At 41.7% G+C, this 25,171-nt stretch overlaps 9 protein-coding genes across 9 annotated transcripts; all 9 read left to right on the top strand.

Annotated features, from left to right (window-relative positions):
• Positions 1 to 171: 171 nt before the first annotated feature.
• Positions 172 to 537, top strand: LSM04_004614 (uncharacterized protein; the record flags this gene model as incomplete). Its single annotated transcript, XM_067338126.1, has 1 exon — positions 172 to 537. The coding sequence occupies one exon, from the start codon at positions 172 to 174 to the stop codon at positions 535 to 537; it is 366 nt and encodes a 121-aa protein (XP_067190759.1).
• A 400-nt stretch (positions 538 to 937) lies between these two features.
• On the top strand, positions 938 to 2,752 carry LSM04_009726 (uncharacterized protein; the record flags this gene model as incomplete). Its single annotated transcript, XM_067338124.1, has 1 exon — positions 938 to 2,752. One exon carries the CDS (start codon positions 938 to 940, stop codon positions 2,750 to 2,752), a length of 1,815 nt encoding a protein of 604 aa, XP_067190921.1.
• Positions 2,753 to 3,288: 536 nt separating this feature from the next.
• LSM04_001804 (uncharacterized protein) lies at positions 3,289 to 4,554 on the top strand (the record flags this gene model as incomplete). Its single annotated transcript, XM_067338123.1, has 1 exon — positions 3,289 to 4,554. The coding sequence occupies one exon, from the start codon at positions 3,289 to 3,291 to the stop codon at positions 4,552 to 4,554; it is 1,266 nt and encodes a 421-aa protein (XP_067190652.1).
• Positions 4,555 to 4,968: 414 nt separating this feature from the next.
• On the top strand, positions 4,969 to 7,677 carry LSM04_003522 (PUL domain; the record flags this gene model as incomplete). Its single annotated transcript, XM_067338122.1, has 1 exon — positions 4,969 to 7,677. One exon carries the CDS (start codon positions 4,969 to 4,971, stop codon positions 7,675 to 7,677), a length of 2,709 nt encoding a protein of 902 aa, XP_067190724.1.
• A 655-nt stretch (positions 7,678 to 8,332) lies between these two features.
• Positions 8,333 to 9,901, top strand: LSM04_001292 (Cyclin PHO80-like; the record flags this gene model as incomplete). The annotated part of the gene is made up of 1 exon (XM_067338121.1): positions 8,333 to 9,901. The coding sequence occupies one exon, from the start codon at positions 8,333 to 8,335 to the stop codon at positions 9,899 to 9,901; it is 1,569 nt and encodes a 522-aa protein (XP_067190632.1).
• Positions 9,902 to 12,514: 2,613 nt separating this feature from the next.
• On the top strand, positions 12,515 to 15,013 carry LSM04_009658 (Cyclin PHO80-like; the record flags this gene model as incomplete). The annotated part of the gene is made up of 1 exon (XM_067338120.1): positions 12,515 to 15,013. The coding sequence occupies one exon, from the start codon at positions 12,515 to 12,517 to the stop codon at positions 15,011 to 15,013; it is 2,499 nt and encodes an 832-aa protein (XP_067190918.1).
• A 2,819-nt stretch (positions 15,014 to 17,832) lies between these two features.
• Positions 17,833 to 20,850, top strand: LSM04_003280 (SPRY domain; the record flags this gene model as incomplete). The annotated part of the gene is made up of 1 exon (XM_067338119.1): positions 17,833 to 20,850. The coding sequence occupies one exon, from the start codon at positions 17,833 to 17,835 to the stop codon at positions 20,848 to 20,850; it is 3,018 nt and encodes a 1,005-aa protein (XP_067190714.1).
• A 790-nt stretch (positions 20,851 to 21,640) lies between these two features.
• On the top strand, positions 21,641 to 22,843 carry LSM04_005260 (uncharacterized protein; the record flags this gene model as incomplete). Its single annotated transcript, XM_067338118.1, has 2 exons — positions 21,641 to 21,724; positions 21,800 to 22,843. The coding sequence occupies 2 exons, from the start codon at positions 21,641 to 21,643 to the stop codon at positions 22,841 to 22,843; spliced, it is 1,128 nt and encodes a 375-aa protein (XP_067190787.1).
• A 362-nt stretch (positions 22,844 to 23,205) lies between these two features.
• LSM04_005146 (Glycosyltransferase 61) lies at positions 23,206 to 24,936 on the top strand (the record flags this gene model as incomplete). The annotated part of the gene is made up of 1 exon (XM_067338117.1): positions 23,206 to 24,936. The coding sequence occupies one exon, from the start codon at positions 23,206 to 23,208 to the stop codon at positions 24,934 to 24,936; it is 1,731 nt and encodes a 576-aa protein (XP_067190782.1).
• Between the last annotated feature and the right edge of the window lie 235 nt (positions 24,937 to 25,171).

The raw sequence follows: 25,171 nt of genomic DNA, 5'->3' as shown, positions 1-25,171 counted from the left end.
TGCTCTGCAATGTAACCCCTTGTAATGTTTTTTTTTTCTCCTCTTATTCTTATATTTCTTCTACTATTTCTACAATTTCCTTTTTTCTTTTTCTTACGATTACCATCTCTTCCTTGTTATTTCATTTACTAGACGTACCCCCCAATATTAACGGGTAAACGAGATATATCAATGGCAGCCCCTCTAACAGCGATACTTCTCCTCTCGGGGGTTTATTACGCCGCACGATTGGCCCCCCGCGTGGCCCAGCGAGTGGCGATGCGTCAAGGTGGAACAGCCGCAGCTGCAGCCTTCAACGCCCATCAAACATATCGGCGTTATGAGTCGAGTTTTGAAAGTGTCATGTCTGAGCGGGAGGCACTGTTGCTCTTGGGTTTCTCCGAGCGGGTCGCTGGGGCCACGCTCATGCGTCCATCCGAACAGGAGGTGAAGGAGCATTACTATAGATTGATAAAACAACTCCATAGTGATGTGGATGGGAGTCCATTTGTAGCGGCAAAGTTGAACGAAGCGAGAGATTTGCTAACAAAGCGATAAATTATTTCATTGCTTCATAAAAAATAAGGAAATTTGTACACCCTTTTTTTTCCCTTTTTTTTTATCCCGTTGTTTTTATTCTTTAAACTACGAAGTAGAAGAAGAGTGATGGAGTGGGGAAACGAATAAAAAGTGCGAGAAGCCCGTTTTTTTTTTGTTGTTGTTGTTGTTGCATATGGGTGTACATTTGCGTGTATGCTTTTCTTTGGTATTGTTTCTCGTTTTCTGTCTTTTGTGTGTGGGGGTATTCTTCTACCTGGTTGATGTCACGCTCATATACACTATACAATGTGGCCTCTTATTCTTACAGATATTTGCAATACACACAAAAAAAAGAAACAATACGCAAACAGTGATTTCATCATTTTTTTTTTTTTTTTTTTTTTTTTGGTATTCAATCATGGTAAATTTACCAGTTTCAATCAATTTGCTGCAATGGATACTCTTTTCGCTTCTGCTGCTCACATGCACTGAAGTACATGGATCTCTTTATGCCAGCCATGCAGAATATAACTCTGTACAAAAACGTCTACAAGAGTGGATGTGTGCCTCACAGAATACCTGCGTTACACGTTTTGAAAATGAGTCTATTTCAAGACTAGTCCACAAATTCATCACACGGCTGGAGGACACATGGTTACAACATAATGTAACGAGAAATACTTCTTTCAGTGGCAGGAAATACTCTTATTTTGCATTTCTTCCCAGTTTTATGGGTAACGTCATTCCCGATGGTGTGACGGTTAATTTCTCAACCAAATGCTTCGAGAAATTCTCTGTTACGGCAAGTCATATATCACCTGAGAAGTTGGAGCTTACTGTTAATCCCATTCAAGTAAAGAGTTTACTTTGTGTAGATCTTTTTCTTTTTGAAGGTGGTGGTGATTATTTACTGCACGAGATAGCACTCCCGAAGCCACACCGTTATACCATGGATGTTTCGCTGACGGCAAGAAATAAAGCTGAAGAATGGTATCTACGTACAAAGGGTATTCGAATCCATCTTTTCCAAGGAACATACTTGGATATGCTGGAACCGATACTAAAGACACTAACACTATTGAAAGGGGTTTTTACCCCATCTATTTCCGCAGACACTATGGCTGCGAATGTGGAGTTTATGCGGAATTACGTACAATCTTCTTCACGTATGTCCCCATCGGTGCGTCGTCGAGCAGGTGGTTCTGTCGTTGCACGTAAATTAGACACCGAACTAATTTCTAGTGGTGATTTGTTCTTATTGTTACGACCAGATGGTATGGATACTATGATTGGATGGGCAGAGGGATCAACGGTTGGACACGCCGCAGTGGCAATGCGTGATGAGGCAAAAGGTGAACTTTTAATCTGCGAAAGTACAACGGCAAGTGCACATTGGCCAATAAATGGTGTACAGTGTAATGAATGGGATAAGTGGATTAGACTAGTTGAACAGGCCGGGCATAATGTATTATGGATGCCATTAGCACCAAAGTATCATTCAAAGTTTAACACCACTGCTGCTAAGCGTTTCTTACGAGAATATGAAGGTGTTGATTATGGATATGCCAGTTTTCTTTTCAGTTGGTTCGACACTGTACGTGATAATCTTCCTTGTTTACCGCCTTACTTCAACACTACATGTCTAACACCTGAGGCGGTAGAGACGCTGCTGGTGTTGATTGATCGCATCATGGGTGTTAATCGACAAAATATTGTGAGACAGGCCTTTACACACCGCGTGGGGCGATGGCCAGAGTCGCTCTCTGTTGTGGAGTCCCTCTTCACAACTGTACAGGATGGTAAAAATTTAAGTTTTACAGATATTTATCAAATCCCAGAACAGGATGAGTGGTTATACACCACAACAAGGGGAAGTGGACCAACTCAGACAGAAGGTGTAGTGGAAGTAGTATCCAAATCAATGGTATGTTGCGTATTGATATGTAATGTATGGAAAGCTGCTGGATTGCTTGATGCTATTGGGGCTGAGTTGCAGTGTGGGGAACAGACATTGTGGGATATTTACTCCATGAAATTGTTTGACAAGGATGCGATGCATGCGGGACGACCAGATGTGTGTAAGAGATACGATCCGGATAATGCACTCTGTCAACTCACAGGGAACCTCTCACTCTTTCTTCAACCTGATATAAATACACGTGAATTATACCCACATATGGGTGAACGTTGCAGTAGCAGCGCCCCGGACTATATCCGAGAGAAAAATTGCTAATAGTTTAAGTAATAGTAGTAGTAGAAGGGGAAAAAAATCTAGTGTTTCGTTTTCTTTTTTCTTTTATTTTGTTTACTTGTTCTACTGTTTTTATTTTATTCTTTATTTGATTTGTCGAAAGTTATTTCATAGTGGTAAAGATATTCCTTTCTATTTTACTCCCTTCTTATTCCTTTTCTTTTTTTTTTCTTGATTTTTACGTTCGTTGTTTATTGATATGGTAGTGGGAGGAAATCCGCACACGTGTGTGTGTGTGTGTATGTGTGTGTTTTGTCGTTGTTGTTTCAATGTATATAAATGTGTGTATCTACACATATCTTGGAAATGCTACATGAATATTTCTTTGTTCTCTTTTTTTTCCCTTTTGTTTTCTTTTCGTATTATAAAGGTGGGAGGAGGGGAGGGACAGGGAATTGTGTGTGTGTGTTGCTTTCTCTATTTGTGTATATTTGTACATATATATATATATATATATATATATATATATATATATATATATATATATATATATTTTTTTTTTTTTGTGGATATCATTAATGCTGGTGGAGATTGCTGAAAGACTTCGAACAGTGCTTGAAAGAGCAGCCTGGCATCTCTACGCTGGGGAACATGTTACTTGTTCCTTGGCACTTTTGCCCACAATTGCGCTAAACAACATGCCGCATGAATGGGGAATGGCAGATGTCATACAGCAGCAGTCATTATCATACGTTGAATTAATTGTGGGTCTGAGCAAAGACATTCTCTCAGAAACCCTCACAAAACATCTTTTTGAATTACAGAAGCGAAAAGAAGAAAAAGAAAAGGAAGAGTCGACTCAACTGTTAACTAATAAAGAGAAAGTGGGTCCAATACTTCTCGGGCTTTTAGTGCCACATCTCTCAACGGAGATGGTGTTTTTGGCGTTATTGTTGCTACCGGCTCATTCTACGCTGTGGAATCAACGACGTCGATCATTGAGTGCATTCCTCCATAACGATAATAACAAGAATGATATGGATAAATGTCAACGAGATCGTAGTTTTCTTGTTCTTGCGTTATTACAGGAATTACTATTCACTTCACTGTTATTGAGTTTACATTACAAGATGCAGGAGGTTTGGGTACATCGCTGGTGGATTGTACAAGAACTATTTAAAATAGATGGAATGCGTTTAAAGGCTTTCCTTTGGCATGATCGTCTAGTGCTGCAGGAAGCAGCTGACAAGCACCTTATGAACTATAATGCATGGAATTATCGCAGGAATGTTTTTACGCGTATTCTTAAAATAGAAAAAGAAAAGAACGCGGCAAACGGTGTAGAGAGTGAGGAAATGCGATCGCTGTTTCTAGAAGAAACAAGTATTGTTTTACGCTTCTTTGAGACTCACAACGCTGACACCTCTGCCGTGTCATATCTTATCTATCTTTTGCAAGAAGCCTCCGCTACATATCCTCCTCTTCCTGTTAATGCTGAATTGCAAGACTGGATATCATTCCTACCTTTTCATATTTGGCGTTTACTTATGAATACCACAGCACAGGAGTTGCGACGACATTACGATAAGGGACATGAGACTGTGTGGGTATTGCGATTGGCTCTTATGCAGTGGGCATTACATACAAAGCCCCCGTGTGGATGGACACTGCAGGATGAACTGCAGTACATCATGTTATTTGCCACAAGTGTGTGGAATAGTGAAGATAATGATAAGATGGAAGATGTGACGTGGTTAGATGTCTCTGGATCATGCAGGTGGACATCTTATCACGCCACTCGGTACGGTTTGCAAATACTGCAGATGGTGCATCCCATGGTTTAAATGGTATTCTTTTTTATGATGATGATGATTATTATTATTATTATTATTATTATTATTATTATTATTATTATTATTATTATTATTATTAATTATGGTTGTTCTTGTTTTTGTTGTGATTTGTTTTTTTTTTTCGCTTATGTATTTACTACTACTTTTTGTATGCATAGCCATACACTTTGTGTTGAATTGTATTTCCTTTTCCTTCTGATCCCTCTCTCTATCTATATATCTCACTATTTATCTCTTTCTTCTTCACTACCAAGAAAAGCGACTGGCAATACGCCATACGCAATCTATCATAAACCGCATTCTCCATTCCCCACATACACTTGACCATATTTATATAAATATATATAAATACACACACTCTCTCTCTCTTTCAATCCCTATTGGTTTGTTTGTGTGTAATTCACAATGACAGAAACAGCACCGTCTTGTTTTGTACTCCGCGCTGACGGTCAGGTACACGCAAGTGATGTCCGTCATGTCTCATCTAACGTTGGCCGTATCGCCACCGCCTCGCGTGATCACACAGCAACGGTGCGGAGTGCAATTCTACACGGCGATGATGTTCCCGCCGGCTGTACACTCGTTGGTCACACTGCATTCGTTAACTTCGCATTATTGTACCCCGCCGCTCCATTACTAGACGGAAGAACAGCAGTTGTTACAGGCGGAAATGATGGACACATCGCATTATGGGATGCAGATACTGGCAAACTTGAAGCCGTACTCAGCCACCACACACAAGGTGTATGTTGTGGGGCCATTACTTGCAATAATAAAAACAAGAATAATAATAATAATAATAATAATAATACAGATAGTTCAAGCAATGGTGAAGTTATTGTTACAGGCGATTGGGGTGGTGTCTGTATTGTGTTTGACGGTTCTACTGGTCGTGTACATCGGCACTACACCGGACATAAAACAGCAGTGCGGGGTATTACAGTATTGCCGGAAACTACAAATGTCGTGAGTGTATCCGGTGATACTACAGTACACCGTTGGGATATGAAAAGTGGTGAAACTCTTTCCATCTACAAGTCCCATAAAGATGCGGTACAGTGTGTTTGTGCAATGAGTTCCACACGTTTTGCCTCAGCTGGAAATGATGCTACCATTATTGTATGGGACACCGCGATGGGAACTACACCGATGTGTGTACTTGCCGCTCATGACAGTTCTATTTACGGACTCTGTTACTGTACAGAACGGAGAATGCTCTTTTCTGCCGCGGAGGATCACACAGTAAAGGTTTGGTGTGGTGGTGTAGTCGATATTACCACAACTGTGCAAACTTTCGCCAACACAGATGCCGCTGCTGCTGTTGTACAAAGTATTAGTCATCCATGTGTGGTGTGGTCTGTTTGTGTTACAGAGACTGGAGATATTACTACTGGGGGCTCTGATGGTATTCTTCGTATTTGGACCACAAAAGAAAATAATATGGCATCTGTAGAGAAACTTCAAGCACTTGAAGAGGCTGTGGCGGCGCAGACCTTTGATGTAAAGGTTGTCGGTTTACCTCCCACAATGGATACATCATCCCTACCGTGGGTAGATGAGTTGCAACAACGTCAAGGAAGAGTAGAAGGAGAACGGTTAATTGTACGTAGTGATTCGGGTTTAATTGAAGTATACACCTGGAACTGTGGGCGATGGGATAAATTGGGAACTGTTGTTTCAGGGCCGGATGGGAAAAACTACACTGGTGCACCGCAGGCAAAACCAAAGGTGTATCATAATGGTGTCCCACACGATTACGTCTTTGATGTGGATGTGAATGGAAAAATGCTTAAACTTACTTATGATAAGGGACAAAGCATTTTTGATGCCGCGCAGAATTTCATTGATGCCAACAGTCATGTTGTCTCCCAAACCCATAAAGAAGAGATACAAAACTTTATTTTAAATAACGTTGATCCACAAGATCTTCAATCCGGAGAGGGTAACCCAGTCTCGGCTTCTGCAGGATTAACCAGTTCCACAACCGATGTTGGATCAAACTCTAATAATGAACCCGTTTTCTCTGAGTTTGCACGCGAGGCTGCGGCAATGCGTCAGGCTGGCAATTCACATACACCTAGTTGGACAGAGGCACTACGCAATTTAGAGAGTGCTGGTGTTTCAACAGATGCCGTTGCCTTCTCTGGATACGCACGAGAACAGATAGAACTTGAGAAACAGAGAGCGGCGGCTGCGGCTGCTGGTGGTGGTGGTGGTCCTGTTGGTTCATTCGAGAATGAGCAGCGTAATATTGCTATTTGGGATAGTTTCAAGTTTTTTACTACTTTTAATGCTACCGGGGCACAAGCAAAGATAAACGAATTGACTGGAGATGCACAGTTTCATAAACTCGTAGAAGAAGTGATAACGGCGGCAAAAAGTGAACCAAGTGTTGCTCTTATTGATGCTATTATTGCGTTATACTACAAACTTCCAGAGTCTTCTCGATTTCCCGCTATAGATCTTCTCAGTCATTTGCTAGCTATTGCCTCCTGTCCATTTGAGTGGTTATTGCTACTTTTAGGGAGTGAAAATGGTCAAAGTACTACACGTGAATTTATGCAAGAACGTGTTGTTAATATTCGTAAAGCTCCAGACGCGGAATTTCTCGTAACGCTACGTCTCTTTGCCCACGCCGTTGCCGCACTGGATAAGGCTTCACCCACAGCATGTCTAACAGTCGATCAACGTACACTACTGCTTACAGCTCTTACCAAAGCCCCACAACCACTCTTAAGGACGACGAAAAATAATATTAAGATTTCTATTAGTGCGATTATGCGAAATACGGCGGTAATTCTCTCGCGTCATTCGGCAGTTTTCGGTAGTGATGATGGCGATGGAGCGGAAGAAGTCGCAGGTGGTCTTGTGCGTCTTGTGGCGCAGTGGCTTATCTTTGAACCCAGTGACTCCCCATACACACGAGATCTCCTTTCCACAGTGCTGACACTTGTGCAAAACAGTAGTACGAACAAGATTGCTGCAGTTGCGGTGGAAGTGGGCCGTAGCACACTGGGGCATACAATGCGGGTATTAAAGGAGTGCGGAGAACCACAATGCCGCGAGGCAGCAGCAAATATTATAAATATTTTCAATGAGACTGAATCTCATTAATTTTGAGCGGAATAGTATCATTTACCACCCGATTCCCCCAAAACTACACTTAACCCTTACTATTGCTGTCGTTGCCGTTGTCGCTGCTGGAGCTGGTGCTTTTTTTTTGTTATTGGGGAATGATTCGTTGAAAATATACCTGCTTGTGATATTGCTGAGACAACAACAACAACAACAATGAAAAAGAAAGTTCAATGGGATATATATATATATATATATATATATATATATATATATCTGCGTGTATAAAGAGAGAAAGCAAAAAAGAGAGCGATTGGGTGGCAAATAGTCGCATCAGTGGTAATACTCTTTCAATAGAACGTGAAAATTCATTATTCCTTTTCTTTCTTTCTTTCTCTCTCTCTCTCCCTCTCTCTCTCTCTCTCTCTATATATATATATATATCGCATTCTTTCATTATGTTTTTTTTTTTTCTCTCTTCTTTCTTCTTTTTGGATTTAGTTCTTTTTTGTTTCTTTTAAGGTAGTACCATTGACTTCTCGGTAACCAGTACACATCGACTTGCAGGGAGTGAGAAAGAAACCCCTCAACAGTACAAAACCAAGGATATTTAAATTCGTTGATTTTCTTTTTTTTTTCTCTGTTTTTCTGTTTGTTTGTGTGTATTCTTCTTTTTTATTTGTTCTTCAGCAAGATGGAGCACGAGCATCACGTTAACTTTATAACATTGAGTGCTATGGATTCACCAAAGCCACTCATCTGTGAATCTTTTCGTCAGGCACGTGTTATTGCATTGCATCTCCTACGCAAGCGTTGCTCAGGAAGTAAAACTCTCTTTGACGCCGTATCGCAGTCATCTTCCCCAGGCATCTCCTATTCGAGTGTTTCTCTCGAACACAATAATAATAATAATAATAATAATAATAATAATAATAACAAAAATAATATTATTAGTAACAGTGGTAGTGAAAGCAGCTCGAATACAGATGATGAAACTGCACGTCTGCGACTCTTTTTGTGTACACCGTCAGTAGCAGAGCCAAGGCGTTACTCTCACAGAGGACTGTTGAATGAAACCGAGTCGCTTCAGTTAAAGCATTCCGTGGAATATGAATTTCTCGTTCCTGCGATTGGTACGGCACTCAATACCACTATTGCGGCCCATGAAGTATGGAAAAAGCAGCAAGAGGAATTGTGTATACGGCGGTGTACTGTAGGAGATGAGTTGCCAAGTGCTATTATTTCTATAAACTGCAATACGACAGGCACCGCTGCTGCGAATGAAGATGTTGTTAATAATACTAATAATAATAATAATAATAATAATAATAATAATGAGAGAAACTCACGTGAACTTTTTGCGGCTTTCGAAACAACTGAAGTACCGAACATCTCATTACAGGAATATGTACGTCGAATGCCAGAATATGGTTATGTTTCTCCATCGATATTATTAATCGCCTGCCTTTATATTGATCGACTCCTCACACAACACTCATCGCTTCTCCTTAGCCCAATAAATATATTTAAACTTCTCGCAACAGCTATTCGTGTGGCTAGTAAGGTGATGGACACAAGGACTCTCAATAACAAGGATTTTGCCCGTATCAGTGGTCTTGGTAACACGGAGATGAATGTCCTCGAAATGCAATTTATTCAAGCCCTCGAGTTGGATCTCTTTGTTGGAGCCCATGAGTTCTATAGTTACGCTGAAGACCTTATTGCCCCTACTGTTTCTAATAGTAATAGTGATTCTCGGGATAGTGGGAATGCCAACACTGTTGGATCACTGTTGACGTCCTCTGATCCTGCAGCTGCACAAAAACGATTCCTAGTGCCCATTCACCGCACAAACAGTAATGGCGCCAATGGCAATAGTAGTAGCAGCCACAATGGCAGAAACCGAGCAAAAACATTACAGGACACACTACCACCGGTGAACACCTCACGCCTGATTACACCCATTGACAGTCAATCCCCGAGTCCATCGAAGAGCAGTGCGAGTGCGGCCACGGCGCCTGTTGTCGCCGGTGTTGGCTGCGGCCCGGGAAAGGGAAATGCCTGCAGCACAACAACACTCTCCTGGTCCCGCTCCACAGCTGCAGGCCTCCCAGTCCCCGCCCCGCCGCGGAGGGCTTCATGTCTCCCTGCGAGAAGCGCGAGAAGCAGCAGCGGTGTGTTGTGCGGCGTGTCCGATAACACACCCGCAAGAGTGTGGGATCGGATGCCGAGGGAAAGAGTGGAGGAAAGATTAGTCAGATGAATGCCCATAAGGTGAGTACGAAGAAAAAAGGTGGATGAGGGCTGGGAGATGAAGATCAGCGTATAGGAGGAGGAGGAGGAGTAGATGGTATGGGGGAGAAGAAAAAAAAAAGAAAGAACCGAGATCAAGTTGAATGTTTTTTTGCTTTTTACAAAATATCAAAAGAGAAAGGTGCTTTATTTGGTCCTTTTTTGTCAAAATAAAACAACAGATATTAATAATAAGGGGAAAAAATGTATTGTCTAAAAAAAAAAGAGGTAACTGGATTGGTTTCTGATCACAGAAAAGGAAGAAGAGGCGATAGAATTTTTTTTTCATTTTTGCCATTACTTTCTTCGGTTTGCCGGTGAATGTTTTTGTGGGGGAGTTCGGGTAGAAAAACATCGGCTGTTTTATTTTAGTGATTTCGTTTCCGTCATTGTTTTTCATGTTTTTTTTTTCACCTTCTTGTGTACGCTCGACCTGTATGTGTATTTATTTGCTTTTTCCTTCGGTTATGATTATGCGTCGTCCATTTCGTAGAATATCAACATATTTACGAATAAAGGTAATTTGTTCCCTTTTATTTACTTCATTTCTTTTCTCTTTTCGCATCATTTACTTGTTTATGATTCTCTTTTTATCTCTTTTGTTATTTTTCTATTATTTTTCGTGGGATTCTCGGCAATGATCGCGAGAAAAACAAAGACAGGAGAGAAATAAAAGAATATCTGTGGTGTGATCGCAGGAGGAATGGACATGATAGGTGGAATTGTGTGTGAGTGAGGGAATTAAAGAACTCCCGCAACCATTATAGAATAACCTTCATGTATTCCAACTTTATCTGCTTTGAGGATGAAGGAAGGGAATGAGTTTTTTTTTTCTTTTTTTTTTTAGTTGTTGTTTTTTTTGTTTGTTTCACAGTGCGTGTGTATTTGTGTTCTTCTGTCCTTTTGTGTGTATATTATTGTTTTCATTGCTATACATGCACGATGGAGTGTCAATATATAAATAATAATACTGACACATGTTTTTTGGTTGTTGTTGTTTTTTCTCCCGTAAGTTGTTGTTGTTTTTTTTTTTGCTTTTACTCTTACGGTTACCTTAATGTTCTTGTTTTTCTTTTTTGTTTTTTCATTCTTTACTCGTATCCCGTCATGTGCTTTTCCATTGTGTTTTTTTTTTTTTTCGTTTTCCCTTCGCGGTGGGGGGAAATATGTCACTGCCCTCGCAGTGCTTAAGTTCCTCTGTAGAATCCGCATTAGTTTTTCTTTTTGTTGTTGTTTTTCATGCCTTGGGTATCATGGCACTTCGTTCTTTAATGTATCTGCGTTATTTTGTATGTTCTTTTTTTTTGCTTTTCGTTTTCCCCTTTTGCTTCTTTAATCCAGCGCCTCGGTTTTCTTTTTTTCCCTTTTCCTTTTTTTTTTGCACTTAATTGTGTCTATTAATTTACCTTTTTCTTGTTTTGTGTTTCGTTATGTTTATTTCTCCTCTTTCCCTTTAAAACTCCTTTTTTTTGCTTAAATAGAAACCGGTGAAATAAGACAGATGCACCCCTCATTCATTTGTGAGGGGAACAAAATACCTCAGTAGAGGGAAAACTGCTTCGATCTCATTCTTTTCTTTTTTCTTTTATGTTATTAGGCATTTTTATTTTGGTGTTTCAATAACTATGTTTTTCTTCCATTCTTTTTTTTTTTTTGTGCGTGATATTGTTATTCAATTGTGTTCTCATTCCCTCCTCATTTTTTTGTCTATTCCCCCCTTTGTAATTCTTTTCACTGTTCTTGTGTGTTGAGCAGTGTCGGTTGACGTAGAATACTGATACTATTATTTTAATCATTCTACCTCTATCTAACCAAACTTTATTTATTACTTTCATGCATCTGCTGCCATTGGTATTATTATTATTATTAGTATTAGTAGTAGTAGTAGTAGTATTGAATAAAGTGGAAGATGTGAGTGGAGGTTATATTGTATTATAGTATGCATAATATTATATGGTATAATATAATATGGTGTGTTGCTTATCTCTGGAAATATAAACAGAGTGTGTTTGACCTTTACCTTGTCTTTCATTCTTTTGTCTCCTGTGTATAGTGCACCGAGTTGTGGGATCAAAAATGAAGTAAAAGTTTTTTAAATTCGTCGAAATGCTTGTCTGGGAAGGGAGAAAACAAAGAAGTCAACATTCGTGTGCATCAAAGAATATATATATATTAATAATAATAATAATAATAATAATAATAAATATAAACCATCGGATTTTTTTGTTTGTGAAGGGAAAAAGAAAAGGATTAGTTATGAAAAAGATTTGTAGGATAGCAAAAGAAAAAAAAAATGATACCCTTACTTCTTGCCCCGTAATTCAATACGGGTTGGTTTCAAAGGCATTGTTTCCTTTTTTTTTCTTTGATTTTCTCTCTGTGTACATATTCTTCTACTTTTTTTCTTTTGCTTTCCCCCTTTTCTTTTGTCTCTTTTAAGACAGCTTGATAGTTGCACACATATTATCTTTCCTTACTACATATCTATATCTATCTATATAACTATATATACGTGTATATATATATATATATATATATATATATATATATATAGATAGATAGAACCATAGTGGTGTTAGCAGTCATGGCCAGTATGAATGCCAGTGCAGTGGATGGTGTTAGCATGAGCCGCAGTGATCCATCGCAGCAGGGCGGTGATATTCCCGTCGCCCAGTCACTACTCACCATTCACGCCCTCTACGATCTCCCACGTGAGATGCAGCAGTTGGACCCACGACGGGAGCAATTGGAGATTGTCATGCGGCCTATTCTCAAGTACGACCACCGTGAACGCCGTGTGACGTGCATTCCGCTAGAAGAGCGGGTGGTGCCGTTCTCATCATCGGCGGTTCTCTTCAAAAACGGCCGCTTCGTTCTCGATCTCGAGAGCGTCACTTCCCCCAACGGGACGGCGGTTATTCCAGGATCGCCAAGGTTCCGCGGTCGGCTACCGCCAGAAGAGAGTGACGATGACTTTGACAGTACTAACAACAGCAGCAGTAGTGGCACAGGCGGGGGCCGGAATCGTATATTACTGCAGTACCCGTGTCCACGGGGATTAACAACGTTGTTGGATGTTCTCGTCGGTATTCGGCAGCGACGCATTGGCTCGTCATTTGCGCGGTGGGTGACGGGAAATCCCGGTATACACAGTGTGGGTGAGGGTGTGGGTTATTTCTCTGTTGCCGCGGAGGAAGTGCACCGCCGCAAGTCCGTCACACGTGTGGTGGGACTCGGCGTTGGTGGAATTGTCTGTTCCGTCGCGGTGTGCGGCAGCGATGAGGCGGCGGTGGTGCGAGAACGTCTAGAGCGGGACAAGCAACGCCTTTCCACACGTCTCCCCAGTAATACCGATACCAATGTGAATATAAATAGCAATAGCAATACGGTAGAGGAGGTGGATGTGGATAAATTGCTGGCGGATGGGGCAAGTGAGGCGGAGGTGTACCGCCGACTGCTCCTCGCCGCCGATCCCGATCACTACACCCGACGACTGCAGGCACTTCTCACACTTTACAGTAGTGCCCCGGTCTCAGCGGAGTGGGCGCAGAAAACAGAAACTTTACTCCGCGAGTACGCCGGACGAGAAGAGGAATTACTCCGCCGCGCTGCCGTGGAGGTGGGGCCGGAGTGCGGTGCGGTCCCCTCACGCTACCGCCTCCTCGCGTATCGCAAGAAGTATTCCCTCAGTGATAAGGCGATATTGGCGTGTCTGCAGAATGTGGCGGGGGAAGGAATGAATGAGACACTGGACTTTGAGCCGGAGGTGATATTTGCATCCCTAACGGCAAAGTTTGGGAGGGAACCACGTCCAACCTCGTATCTATTTCCAACACAGCGATACACACCGGATAAACGCACCTTCTTTCTGGATGCGCTGCATTTTCCAATTAATCGACTTGGTGAAAACTACCGTAATTTGGCATTGGCACCACGCCATAAACGCTTGCCCTTCACCATGTCACCGTGTGAGCGCCCACTGCATATGGGAAGTTCTAACGTACGTCCTGGTAAACCACCAGGAGAGATTGAAATTCTACGTGAGAAGTATGCCCCGGAGTTTGCTCAAATCGTACCATCTATTGTGAATGCCCTACGAGAGGTGGTGGAACAGAATCAACAACTACTACTACAGCAACAGCACACAGTAGATAGTGCGTTTGCTGTATTTCAGCAACAGGGAACCCATCCACAATTAGCATTTCAGGATTTTGTCCATCGTGCAGTGGAGTACACGTTTATTTCACCTTCCTCTCTTCTTGCCGCTATTATATACCTGGATCGCTTATGTCTACGACATCCAGCTCTTATTATTACAGAACGCAATGTATTACGACTGTTCCTAACCTCTCTTCGTGTTGCCTCCAAGGTGGTTGAACTCCGGAGTATCAATAACCGTCACTTTGCTAATGTGTTTGGTCTAGATACGGTAACGGTAAACCTACTGGAGGGAGTGTTCGTCAAACAATTACAGTTTGATGTATTTCTTTCACCGGAGGAGTTTGGTGAATATGCACGGGTGCTGCAACCAGCGAATACTCCACACTTTCGATCACTGCCAACGCAACATGGAGGCATAGATCCACGAACAGTGGTAAGGAATGGGCCTTTTTCCCAGACAATCCCAGGGACGCAAAATCACCAGAAATCAACAACTGATAACCATATTAATAGCAACAACAACCGCAACCAAACCCTCAATTATAACAATATTAATAGTAGTCATATCAACAACAACAACAACAACAATAGCAATTGCCCCAATATGAGGAATAATGAAGCCCCCAATACTCTAAGGAGTACCGTAGATTCGGCTGATGGTGAAGCAGCGCGAATTGATCCTAGAGGAGAGTCGCAAGAGGCCTGCGATGGAGCGGGCGGAAGACAAGGTCTGTCTAGTCCAAACAATACAACTTCGAAAAAACATATAAGTGGGAACGATGGTAATGCCCGCAATTATGTTACTCTCAACAATGGTGTGACTAACATAGTAGTCGCCCCTAGAGAAGAAATAGCTGAGGCACGCAGAACCAACATTGGAACTCGCACTCAGACAGGTTGCAAATCAAAACTTGCGGTGTAGTGGGACATTCTTTGTTTTTGTTTTGTTTTTTCCTTTCTCTCTTTCTTTCTCCTCCTCCTCCTCCTCCTCCCTCTTTTTTTTTATGTATGTGTGTGGCTATGTGGGTCATCTTGAGAATGTCTGAATGATTGGGGTCTGCTCAAAGGTAATAATATCCCCATTCATTCTTTCCAATGAGAAATGGGTCATTTCAAAGAAAAAAAAAACATATCAGGAAGAAAAGAAGAACAAAAATACATCAACAAGTATATATATATATATATATACATTTTGCTGTGTATGAGTTCGTATGTATTAAATGTATCCAAATGAAATAGTAACAGATAAACCCACCCCTAGTTTATCTGAGCAACTGTAGAGAGTTGTGTGTGTAATGATCGTTTAAAAATACATGAGCGGAAAAAAGAAAGAAAAAAACAACTTTATCTTCCGTTGGTTTAATCGGATTGAAAAGAAGAGTACTACGTTCGATATTATTCCAGGTACTGAAATTTAAAGCAGAAAGTAAAAAGGAGTTTTGCTTAAGGTACAAGGCATTCTTATTTCCCTTTCCTTGTTGTTCTTGTTTACCCCTGTTCTTCACCCTCACATTTCGTTTGGTGGCTAGTATGTAATAATGCCCATTGGAATTGAAGAAAGAAGTATAACCATGTAAAGGGGAAACAGTGGAAAAGAAAAGATATCCTTTCCTAACCGAGGAAATTTGCAAGGGGGTTTGAGGGAGGAAGAAAGAAAAAGCATTTTTTTTTTTCATTTTTTTTCTCATTTTTTTCCTTTTTTATTTACACCTTTGGTGTAATCTTGTATGAATAAAGAAAACTTATCTCTGGGAATAGTGGTTCATTGTTTCATTTTTTGGTTTATAATAGAAGATTTCACCTGGCATGAGGTTCTCTTTTTTATTGTTGATCATTTACCACCCAAAAAAAAAAAAAACAATCAGGTCACGCTTGAACTCTTTGTTTCATATTCGTCATCTTACCCGACCGTACTAAATGACGGAATTAGGGAGGTGTAAGAATAGAAAGGGGTAATTAAATATATATATTCCAGTGTAAAGACCTTGAGGATAGCTCTTTCTTCTTAACATGGATTTTTCTTAGACTGGTGAGAGGTTGTCGTATGGAGAAAGTGTGGAAACTAATCATTGTGTGGTATTTGTAGCATTTAGTTATATGTGTGTGTGTTTTTTTTTTTTTTTGTCCCAATCAATTCTTGTATTGTGTCATTCTGTTGTGGACATGTCATAATATGGTGCTTCTTTCCTTCAGTTCATGAAACCATTTCTTGACTGTGGACATTTGAAGAAGAATTCTGATTGAAGTGTGGAAAGAAAGGTGAGAAGGTGGGTCGAGATACACGGTCGTACCCCTTACTGTTGTATCTATTGACTGACAATGTCACAGATTTCTTTCTTTTCTCTTCTTCTAATAGCACATGTACATATGTGTGTATTTATGTGCATCAGGAATAGAGGTGTGTGCATATTATCCCTCTTTTTTTTTCTTTTTTGCTGCTATTGTTGTTCAATTTGTTGTACCTTCTTCTGTTGATATGCATATACATATATATATTTGTACAAATATATGTGTGATATGCTGGCAAACCTTTCCTCCCTTCTTCCCCAAAAAAAGGTACTCATTTTCCTTTTTTGTTAATGTATCTATTGTGTGAATGGCATATATGACTTCATAAGGTGTTCGTTCTTGTTTCTTTGTTTGTTTTTTTACGTTTTCTTTTCTTTCACTCATTGTGTCCATGAGGGGTTCTGGGCTTATGGTGAAGAAGAGGAAGGTAAAGCAAACCGTCTAAGGGTAAACAAGCAAGATCAAAGAGAGAGAGAGAGAGAAAGGGAGGTAGGAATGACCATATATTTCTTTTGTGGTTTTTTTTTTTTCGATTTGTTTTTTTTTTTTTTTTTTTGTGTGTGTTTCTGGGTCTTGCACTTTGGGGATTTCTGTTGTATCGCACTTGTTTTCTTTTCTTTTTTTTTGCATTATTTGAGCATAGCTGAGAAACTGGTGTGTACACGGTAACAAATTCCCCATTTCTCTCTCCACTCGATGAATGTCCTTCTTTTATTTTATTTTTTTTTTTTTTTGATTTACCTCTTGTTGCCTCTTTTCTCTGTGTTTTTTTCTGTTTGTGTTTGTGAGTGTGTAAGACTAATGTGGACTGTGTCTGTTGTTGATGCTGTCTTTCTTATCAGCGCCTGTTTTCTCCCCCACTACGCATCCCTACCTCTTTTTTTATTTTTATTATCCCCTTCTCTCCCTTTCTCTCTCTCTCTCTCTCTTAAACATATATATATATATGTATAGTTGCTTGGAGAAAGGGGAAATAAATAGAGAGAGTACGTTGATTTCTGTTGAATTTTTTTTTGATGCCTTTTTTTTCCTGATTGTTTTGTTTCTCCTCTTTTTTTTTTCTATTCTTATTTATGTTTGTGTCCCTCTTTACATCTTCCAACACCTTTCTGTTTTTTTTTTTTGCCTTTTACTATCTGCTTATATGAGGCACATATTGTTCCGTGTATCTCTACAGCTCCGTTGAAAATCCTATATATTCATGTTTTCAGAAAAGAAATGAGACTCTTTAAAAATCTCACATATGATATATGAACTTTATACTCAAGAAAATGTCTTTTTTTTTCTTTTTTTATTCTTATCCTCGCATCAGTGTGTTTACACGAGCAGCAGCAGTAGTAAAAGTAATAGTAGTATTACTATTAGTAGAAATCAAAAAAAAAGGAATAAAAAAAAAGTACACTATTCCTGTGAAAAAAAAAAAGAAAGGCACCTTTCAATTACTTCCATCTGATGTTTTACTCTGGATGGAACTTTCCCACACCGCGCCGCATTGTGGCAAACGGAAATGACGAACAAGATGCGAATTACTTTGTGCAGGAAACCGGCAGTCCGGGCATAAGTTTACTGCACTTTCTCTCACCCACTGCACTCGCTGGTGGAAGTGCGTCTCCTTCCACACGGCGGGATTCCGGCGAGCGTATTCATCTTAAAAGTGATGTGCCTATTCACCGGCACAGTGGCGTGTTTTACTTTGAAGTGGGTGTGCACACAGTGGCTCCCACCACAGCGGGAACACGAAGAGGCGGAAATAGTGATCGCAATAATAATAATAATAATAATAATAATAATAATAATAATGACAGTGTAAGTGTTGGAGAACCTGAATTGGTTATTGGTTTGTGTCGGGAGTCATTACCTGCACACTCCCTGCCCGGTGAGGAGTCGTGCAGTATTGGATTATTCACCGCCCAACGTATGGTGTATATGAACGGTAAAGCCGAAGGGGAACCTGTTCGTTTTCCAGCCGACACACGTCAAAGACACAATAGTAGTAGTGATAATAATAATAATAATAATAATAATAATAACGGCGGGGGCGACAGCGGTAACAATAACGCGGGGAGAAAAACAACCCAAGAGGAACGCCGCGTGAAGGGAATTTCAGCAGGAGATACAGTTGGATGTATTGTTAATCTCATGGATGGCACACTGCGATTCACATACAATGGGGCGCTCCTCAGTTTTGTGGGGGCATTAAATCGACGAATGCCTAAACAGGGTTATTACCCCGCAGTAGGGGTTTTTCGACTTGTTCCCGCAGTTATTTTACGTGTGGTATTTCAACCACTTGGAAGAACGGCGTCTATTCCACGCCCTATAACGGTAAACACTGGCACTGCTGACTCTATCTCTACTAAACAGGAAACAAGAACTACGGCGGCTGGGTACTTTGTGTTTGATCTTGACAAGTATTGTGAGGGTATCGCAGAGGACTTGGTGCGTGCCTATCAACAGAAGGCTGCAGAATTATTAGCAGAGGACGAGGAAGGCGATCGCTGCACATGTCGAGATGCGAATATAATAGCAGCGATACGCAAGCATTTGGCTGCACGAGGGATGACGAAGGCTTTATCCGCCTTTGAAAAGGAGCAACAGGAACTGCATTACACTGGAAATAGTAGCAGTAACAGCAAAAATAGTAACAACAACAACAGCAAGAGGAACAGTCATAATAAGCCTCTTCATGATAGGAAAATGTCACATAAAACGGGGGATGAGGAGGATGTACGTGCTGGAAAATCGGTTGAGGCATCAGATGCAAATGTAAATGGATATCATCATAACAGTAGCAGTGTGCTAGGGTCTAATAATGAAAGCGAACCTTTTAGTGGTGTTGGTGACCCACGTAACATTCAATACAGTCTTCATATTCAATCTTTACGTGAGGATATTTGCCGTGGTGATATACTTTCCAGTGCACATCGTATTCTTTCCAATGGAGTTCTCTCACCTGTTGCTCGGGACAAAATTGCCACCGTTGGTTGCGATGTGGATGCCCTGCCACATGACTTTTGGGGTCTCATCTTCTTTACGCAGCGTCGTGATATTCTTTTTCTGCTGCGTGCCGCACATATTGTGGAGGTGGCCCTCGCCGCCGTGGAAGAGGGACTCTCCTCCTTGTTATCATCGCAGCATAATAATAATAATAATAATAATAATAATAATAATAACACTCCTCCTACCGCTGTGGATTTCATGGAATTGGCATTCCGAGTGCTTATTGAACCATTTGAGGAAATTGACCGTGCGGTGCGGCGTCATCAGCGCTCCTCCTCAAACACCACAGTCATGCCGCCCTCCGCCGCGGATGTACTCAGGGATGCGAATACCAATACAAATACAACAGCCGTTGCTGCTGATGTTTCCATGGCGGAGGATGTGGCGTTTAGACCGTTCGATGAGTCCGGGGTGGCAGCAACGCACAAATGGCCTTCTGAAGATCTCGCCGCGTATCTTTTTCTCAGCGGAAAAAACACCGTGTGGTCGGGGCCCGTCGCCCAAGTGACGCTGTTGGTGCGACAAAGTGTGCAAAGTATAGCGCCCCCCAGCCAGCGGCAGCAGCAGCGCATTGTGCAAACCCTCTCCATGCTCCTCTCACACCAACGGGCAGTGTGCGCTCGAGTGCGGGAGGAACAGGAAGAAGAAAAACAACAACAACAACAACAACAACAACCAATGAGATTGGATTGGGTAGAAGATTGGTTGTCTCTGGTGGAGGAGGCCCGATCGGAGTGTCGGGCCCGCTGCTGGTGTCTCGTGCTGCACGCCATTGAGGACTTCAATGGGGCGCTGGAGTACCGCCTGCTGGTGTGGCTGCGCCGCCACGAACAGGAACTGCGGGAGGCGGAAAAGGGAAGTGCATCACGTCATCATCATAACAATAATAATAATAATGCTGCCGCTCACCGCCGCGGGAGTGGCAGTCGACGGCTGTTTCCTTCACTGCGGGCGGCGTGGCGACATGTGCATGCGGCTGCTGCACTGGAACCGCTGTTGCATGTTGTGACGAAAGCCTTCAGTGATAAACTTAACCGCGCCACAAAGGCGGCAGAGTTCTCCACCGTGTCCACAGGCAATGGGGACAATCATAATAATATGAATAATGCCAGCAACGGCAACAACAACAACTACTACTATCGTAACAGTAGCGGTAGAAGTGAGGCTTCTCTGGCATTTGGTAAGGGGCCGAAAAGATGGCATTCCTTTACATCTCATATGGGTGAGGTGGATGAAGATGAGGCGGACAGGGGTGAAACTACGCATGGTAGTAATAGTGCTTTACCAGCAGCAGCATCATCATCACGCGCGTCTATCACCGCCAATAATAATAATAATAATAATAATAATAATAACAATATCAGTGGAGGTAGTTGTAGTGAGTTGCAAGTACGGACGTCATACTATACGGATGACGTTCGATTGAGTCTCTTGTATATGAAACGTATATACAAAACAGTTTTTGCCTAGATTCGAAACACGAGGAAATAAGGAATAAGGAAATATTTTATTTTGTAAATTCACTAATTCCCTTTGAATATTCATTCTTCGTATTTATTTCATTGCGCGTTTTTTTTTTTGTTGTTGTTGTTGCTGTTTTGTTTAGTTCTTTATGTGTTTGTGTGTTTCTCTTGTTTCTTTTTTTTTCGTTTCATTTTGCTAGTTCAATCCCTACTGAATTCCTCCTTATATGTTTTCTTGAATCTTGCTTCTATTGACGAGACCATACAATGCATATTTCATCTTTTTGTTATTCTTCTGTTCTTCATTGTTGTCACGAGTTGCCTCGGTTTTTGCTTCATAGAGGTACGATGATAAAGGAACATCTTTTCTGATTTTGTTTTTTCTTTTATTTGTTACAGAGGTAGTCATCCGAGTAAGGAAATAATGAGAGACGTTTTTTTTTTTTGTTTTGTTTTGTTTTTTTGCTTTTCACTTTGTTTCACTTTCTCCCCATGTATTATGAAAAAGAGAGTAGAAAATGTGAGGGTTGCTTTGTTATTCCCCCTTTTTTTCTTTCTTTCTCATATGTGGTGTTTTATTGACGCTTGGTTGCATTTTTCTTCCTTTTCCCTTTTTCTTTCTGCCTTCTTTCAACAGAATCCTATTACTTTATAGACGCAACATTGTATCGTTGGTTTAGTTTTGTTTTTTTCTATCTGATATTCTCGTGCTGGTGGTATTGTCCTACCCGTCCTACATTCAGCCATAGGTGTATATATATATATATATATATAAACAGATACACAAGTATATTTATATGACGGAACACTACCAACAAAAAGAATGTGACAGTTGTATCTATTTCGTGGAGAGTGGATTTACCCTCGTCGACTCCGCACATGTGTGGAAAGAGAAGACAGACGTGCGAAGCGGTAAGAAGTATTACGTACAGAAGCAGAGTGGTGAATGAAAATAGCGTCTTCCTCATCCTACTAATACTAATACTATTAATGCCGATAATACCAGTAGTTCTGTTCTTTCTGGTACTATAAACACAACCCCGGAGGATCCTTTGAAACGCAAGAATAAGGATGAACATAAAAGGAAGCGCAAAAAAGGCACGAGCGAGGAGCGGAGAAAAGATGGAAATGAAAAAAAGGTGAGGAAGCATAACGGGATAGGTGAAAAAAAGAAGAGACACAATATTCATGAGGATGGGGTTTTTGAAGCAAATTATGACCATTTCGCTGCTTTTATGAAACCCTCAGAACAACAAATGGATAAGAGCGATACTACCGAGGGGGGAAGTAATAAAAGCAACAGCAATAGGCACTCTCCGTTGTTGGAGCCCACTACACTAGAAACTATAACCGTACCAGAGCTCAAGGTGAAGGAGTCAATAGGTGGAGAAAAGGAGCATAGCGATACATCTATTCTGGGCGTATTTACTTTAAATGGTAATGTCGAACCCAATAATAGTAATAACAATAAATTGGTAGAGGAAGTAAGAGGAGACGTCCTGCTAGCTGTAAACCATCACACAGATGAGAGCTCTATATCGCCTGCAGTTTCAGGAGCAGTGGAGGTTGAATCTTCGCAGGACCATAATATTAATAATAATAATAATAATAATAAACACCCTACCGGAGAAACTGGAAATACAAAACGCGAAACAGGTGAGGTACTTGAGACTACTATATACCAGAAGCTGAAGTCTCGCGTTTCTTCCAATTCACAACCATCTATTTCTATGCGGTCAGCTACAGCGGCACGCGCGAAACCAGCACTTACACCATATACATCATCCTACTCATATGCTCTGCAGGCCAATGGAGGCCACATTTTGTCCACCTATCCTCTGCAACGACCAACATCAGAACACACCAACGAAACTACAGGAAGCCCAGAGACGAAACACTACTGGCAGGAAGTATACTACGAAAATTTTGGAAGAAAGAGTGAACCCCGGAGCAAAAAAAGAACGCCGACAGATATCTACACCCGAACCATAACAGCATGAGCATATATATATATATATATATATCGAGAAACAGTAGAAACCAAAGGGATAAAAGAATTCCGCGATCACCATGTACTTTTATTCATTTTATTCCTCCCTCAAACTAAATAGTAATTATCACGAGAAATACAACTATCGAGTCAGTTTTCAAGTTGTCACACCAAAAACCACATTTAAAAAGAAATAAAAGTATATATGGGGTTGTTGTTGTTGTTTTTCTCTTTGCTTTATCATACAAATCACCTACCATATAGACAAAAAAATATATTCCACTTCATTTTATCACCTCTTCTCTTTTCTTCTGTTTTTTAACTAATTGCACCAATAAGTAGAGCACTACCACCCTCACTCTTACTCTCACCATGAAGAATCACAGTCCCCTAAGTCGTAAAGAAAGCACGTCACGTAACAAAACAAAAAATTCCAGATACGTTGAGTTAGTTTTTTTCTCAGTAGTAATGTTTTCCGTATCTATATTTGTTCTTGACATAATTTTATACGAACAATTTGATAAATTACATTACGACAACCGTTCTACAGACCTCACTAGCCGTCAGTTGAAGCAGGGGCCTGGGGGTGGTACTGTTCTGGAGCTCCGACCACGACGTGGTGATCGCCCACTGCGGCTTTACAAGCTTCGCGAGTTCTGTGCCACGTACGCCCCAGAGCTGCAGAATGCCACTTGGGCCGACGAGAGTGTGAAACGGTTCCTTGTTGCTCGTGAAGACTACGATGCTGGACTACCTTCGTACCCTTTTCTTCCGCGACCTGTATGCTTTCGCCACGACAAGCTCTTTTACGATGGAGCAGAACTAGGGAGACGTCTCCGTCCAAGGGGAATATATACTACCGTTAACTTTGACTGGGCGAATCTAACGGAGGAGTCTTTGGGGCTACTTCAGCGGGACCCATCCCTTGAAAAACTAGTTGTGGTACCTGCGATTGGCCTTGTTCCCTTGGGTAAATTTATGGTAGGCCAACTATATCATATTATGAACGATTTGGTCGCGCCGCTGATGACTCTCATGACAAGGGGAGGAAACAGAACGGTGCCTCAGCGGCTTACCGAGCTAGCGAGGTCACCTACGCAGTTCTTCACAATGCCTCATAGGCGCCTGATGTGGCCGCGGGCACGGATGGAGTATGCTGTGTCGCAAACAAAGCATTTTATGGGTCCCTTTTCCTATCCCGCAGCACCACCACGCTACTTTTTTGACAGTGCTCCCGTTCTGGATGAAAGTACTCTCTACTGTACCTGCCAGGGGATGTTAATTGGCAACACGGGAACAAAGCAACCCCTTCAACGTGAACGTGCCGCACTTCGCCTTGCAGCCGATCTGATGGTGCGGTATATGAAAGAGACACCGTACGAGTCGACGATAGACGCGGATGTCGAGGTGAAGGAGGTGGGTGGTGTGCCCGTGTTTATCCTGCAACGCTTTAGTCGCGTGCCGCAGATCGCCCGGAACTTCTGGACAACGGAATTGAGTGTGCTGAAGCCTCGTGGGGAGGCGGGGGGTAGTGCGGCGGCTGTGCCGGCCTACCGTCCCAGACTGCTGCTCGTCAACCGCAAGCGGAGGAGGGTACACAACCCGGGCGAACTGGTGGCGGTGGCGGAGCGCCTTGGGTTCAACGTGCAGGTGGCAGATATGGAAGAGATGTCGTTGGAGGAGCAGTTCCACGTGGCCCGGTACGCCGATGTAATGATGGGCATGCATGGCATGGGTCTCACGCACGTCCTGTGGATGGATGGACGCCATCGGAGTGATTGTCGCGCATTAATTGAGCTGATGCCATTTGGGTGTCCGCAGAAACTAATACACTTTTACAGTGCATTTTCGGCAGCCGTTAACATCCACTACGAACACGTGGAGGCCATCGACATGTATATGGCTGACGCTAATGGGGGTATCAACGCAACACAACTAGAAAAAATGAGGGGACTTGAGAGAGTGAAAAAGCGCATGATTTCATGCGAATTTCGCTGGCGATACAAGGGATTCGCTGATCAAATTGCCCTCTACAATGTTTCTGAGGTGGAAGAACGTCTTGTGGCGGCCCTCGCGCGCTTAAAAACGTGTGGTATTTCTTAGTGTATTTTGAATATCTCTCCCTCTCTGGTATATCTAACTTTACCGCCCATTTTGGTGGTGTGCATTGTCCTTATCCATTATTTACTTGTATAGTTGGTGCCGTATTAACGGATCTGGCTCCTCTTGTTTTTTGTATTCCTTCTACTTGGTGAATGACTTGTAGTCTTTTATTGATTGTTCTCATACCTTCTGTTTCTCTCCTTTTGTTCTCCTTGCTCAACCAATTACACTCATT

This window comes from Trypanosoma melophagium, assembly GCF_022059095.1.
Source record: "Trypanosoma melophagium isolate St. Kilda chromosome Unknown ctg26segment0, whole genome shotgun sequence".
In the NCBI taxonomy this organism is placed as follows: domain Eukaryota; phylum Euglenozoa; class Kinetoplastea; order Trypanosomatida; family Trypanosomatidae; genus Trypanosoma; species Trypanosoma melophagium.
The sequence above is the reverse complement of the archived record's forward strand: the minus strand, read 5'-3'. Positions and strand labels throughout refer to the sequence as shown.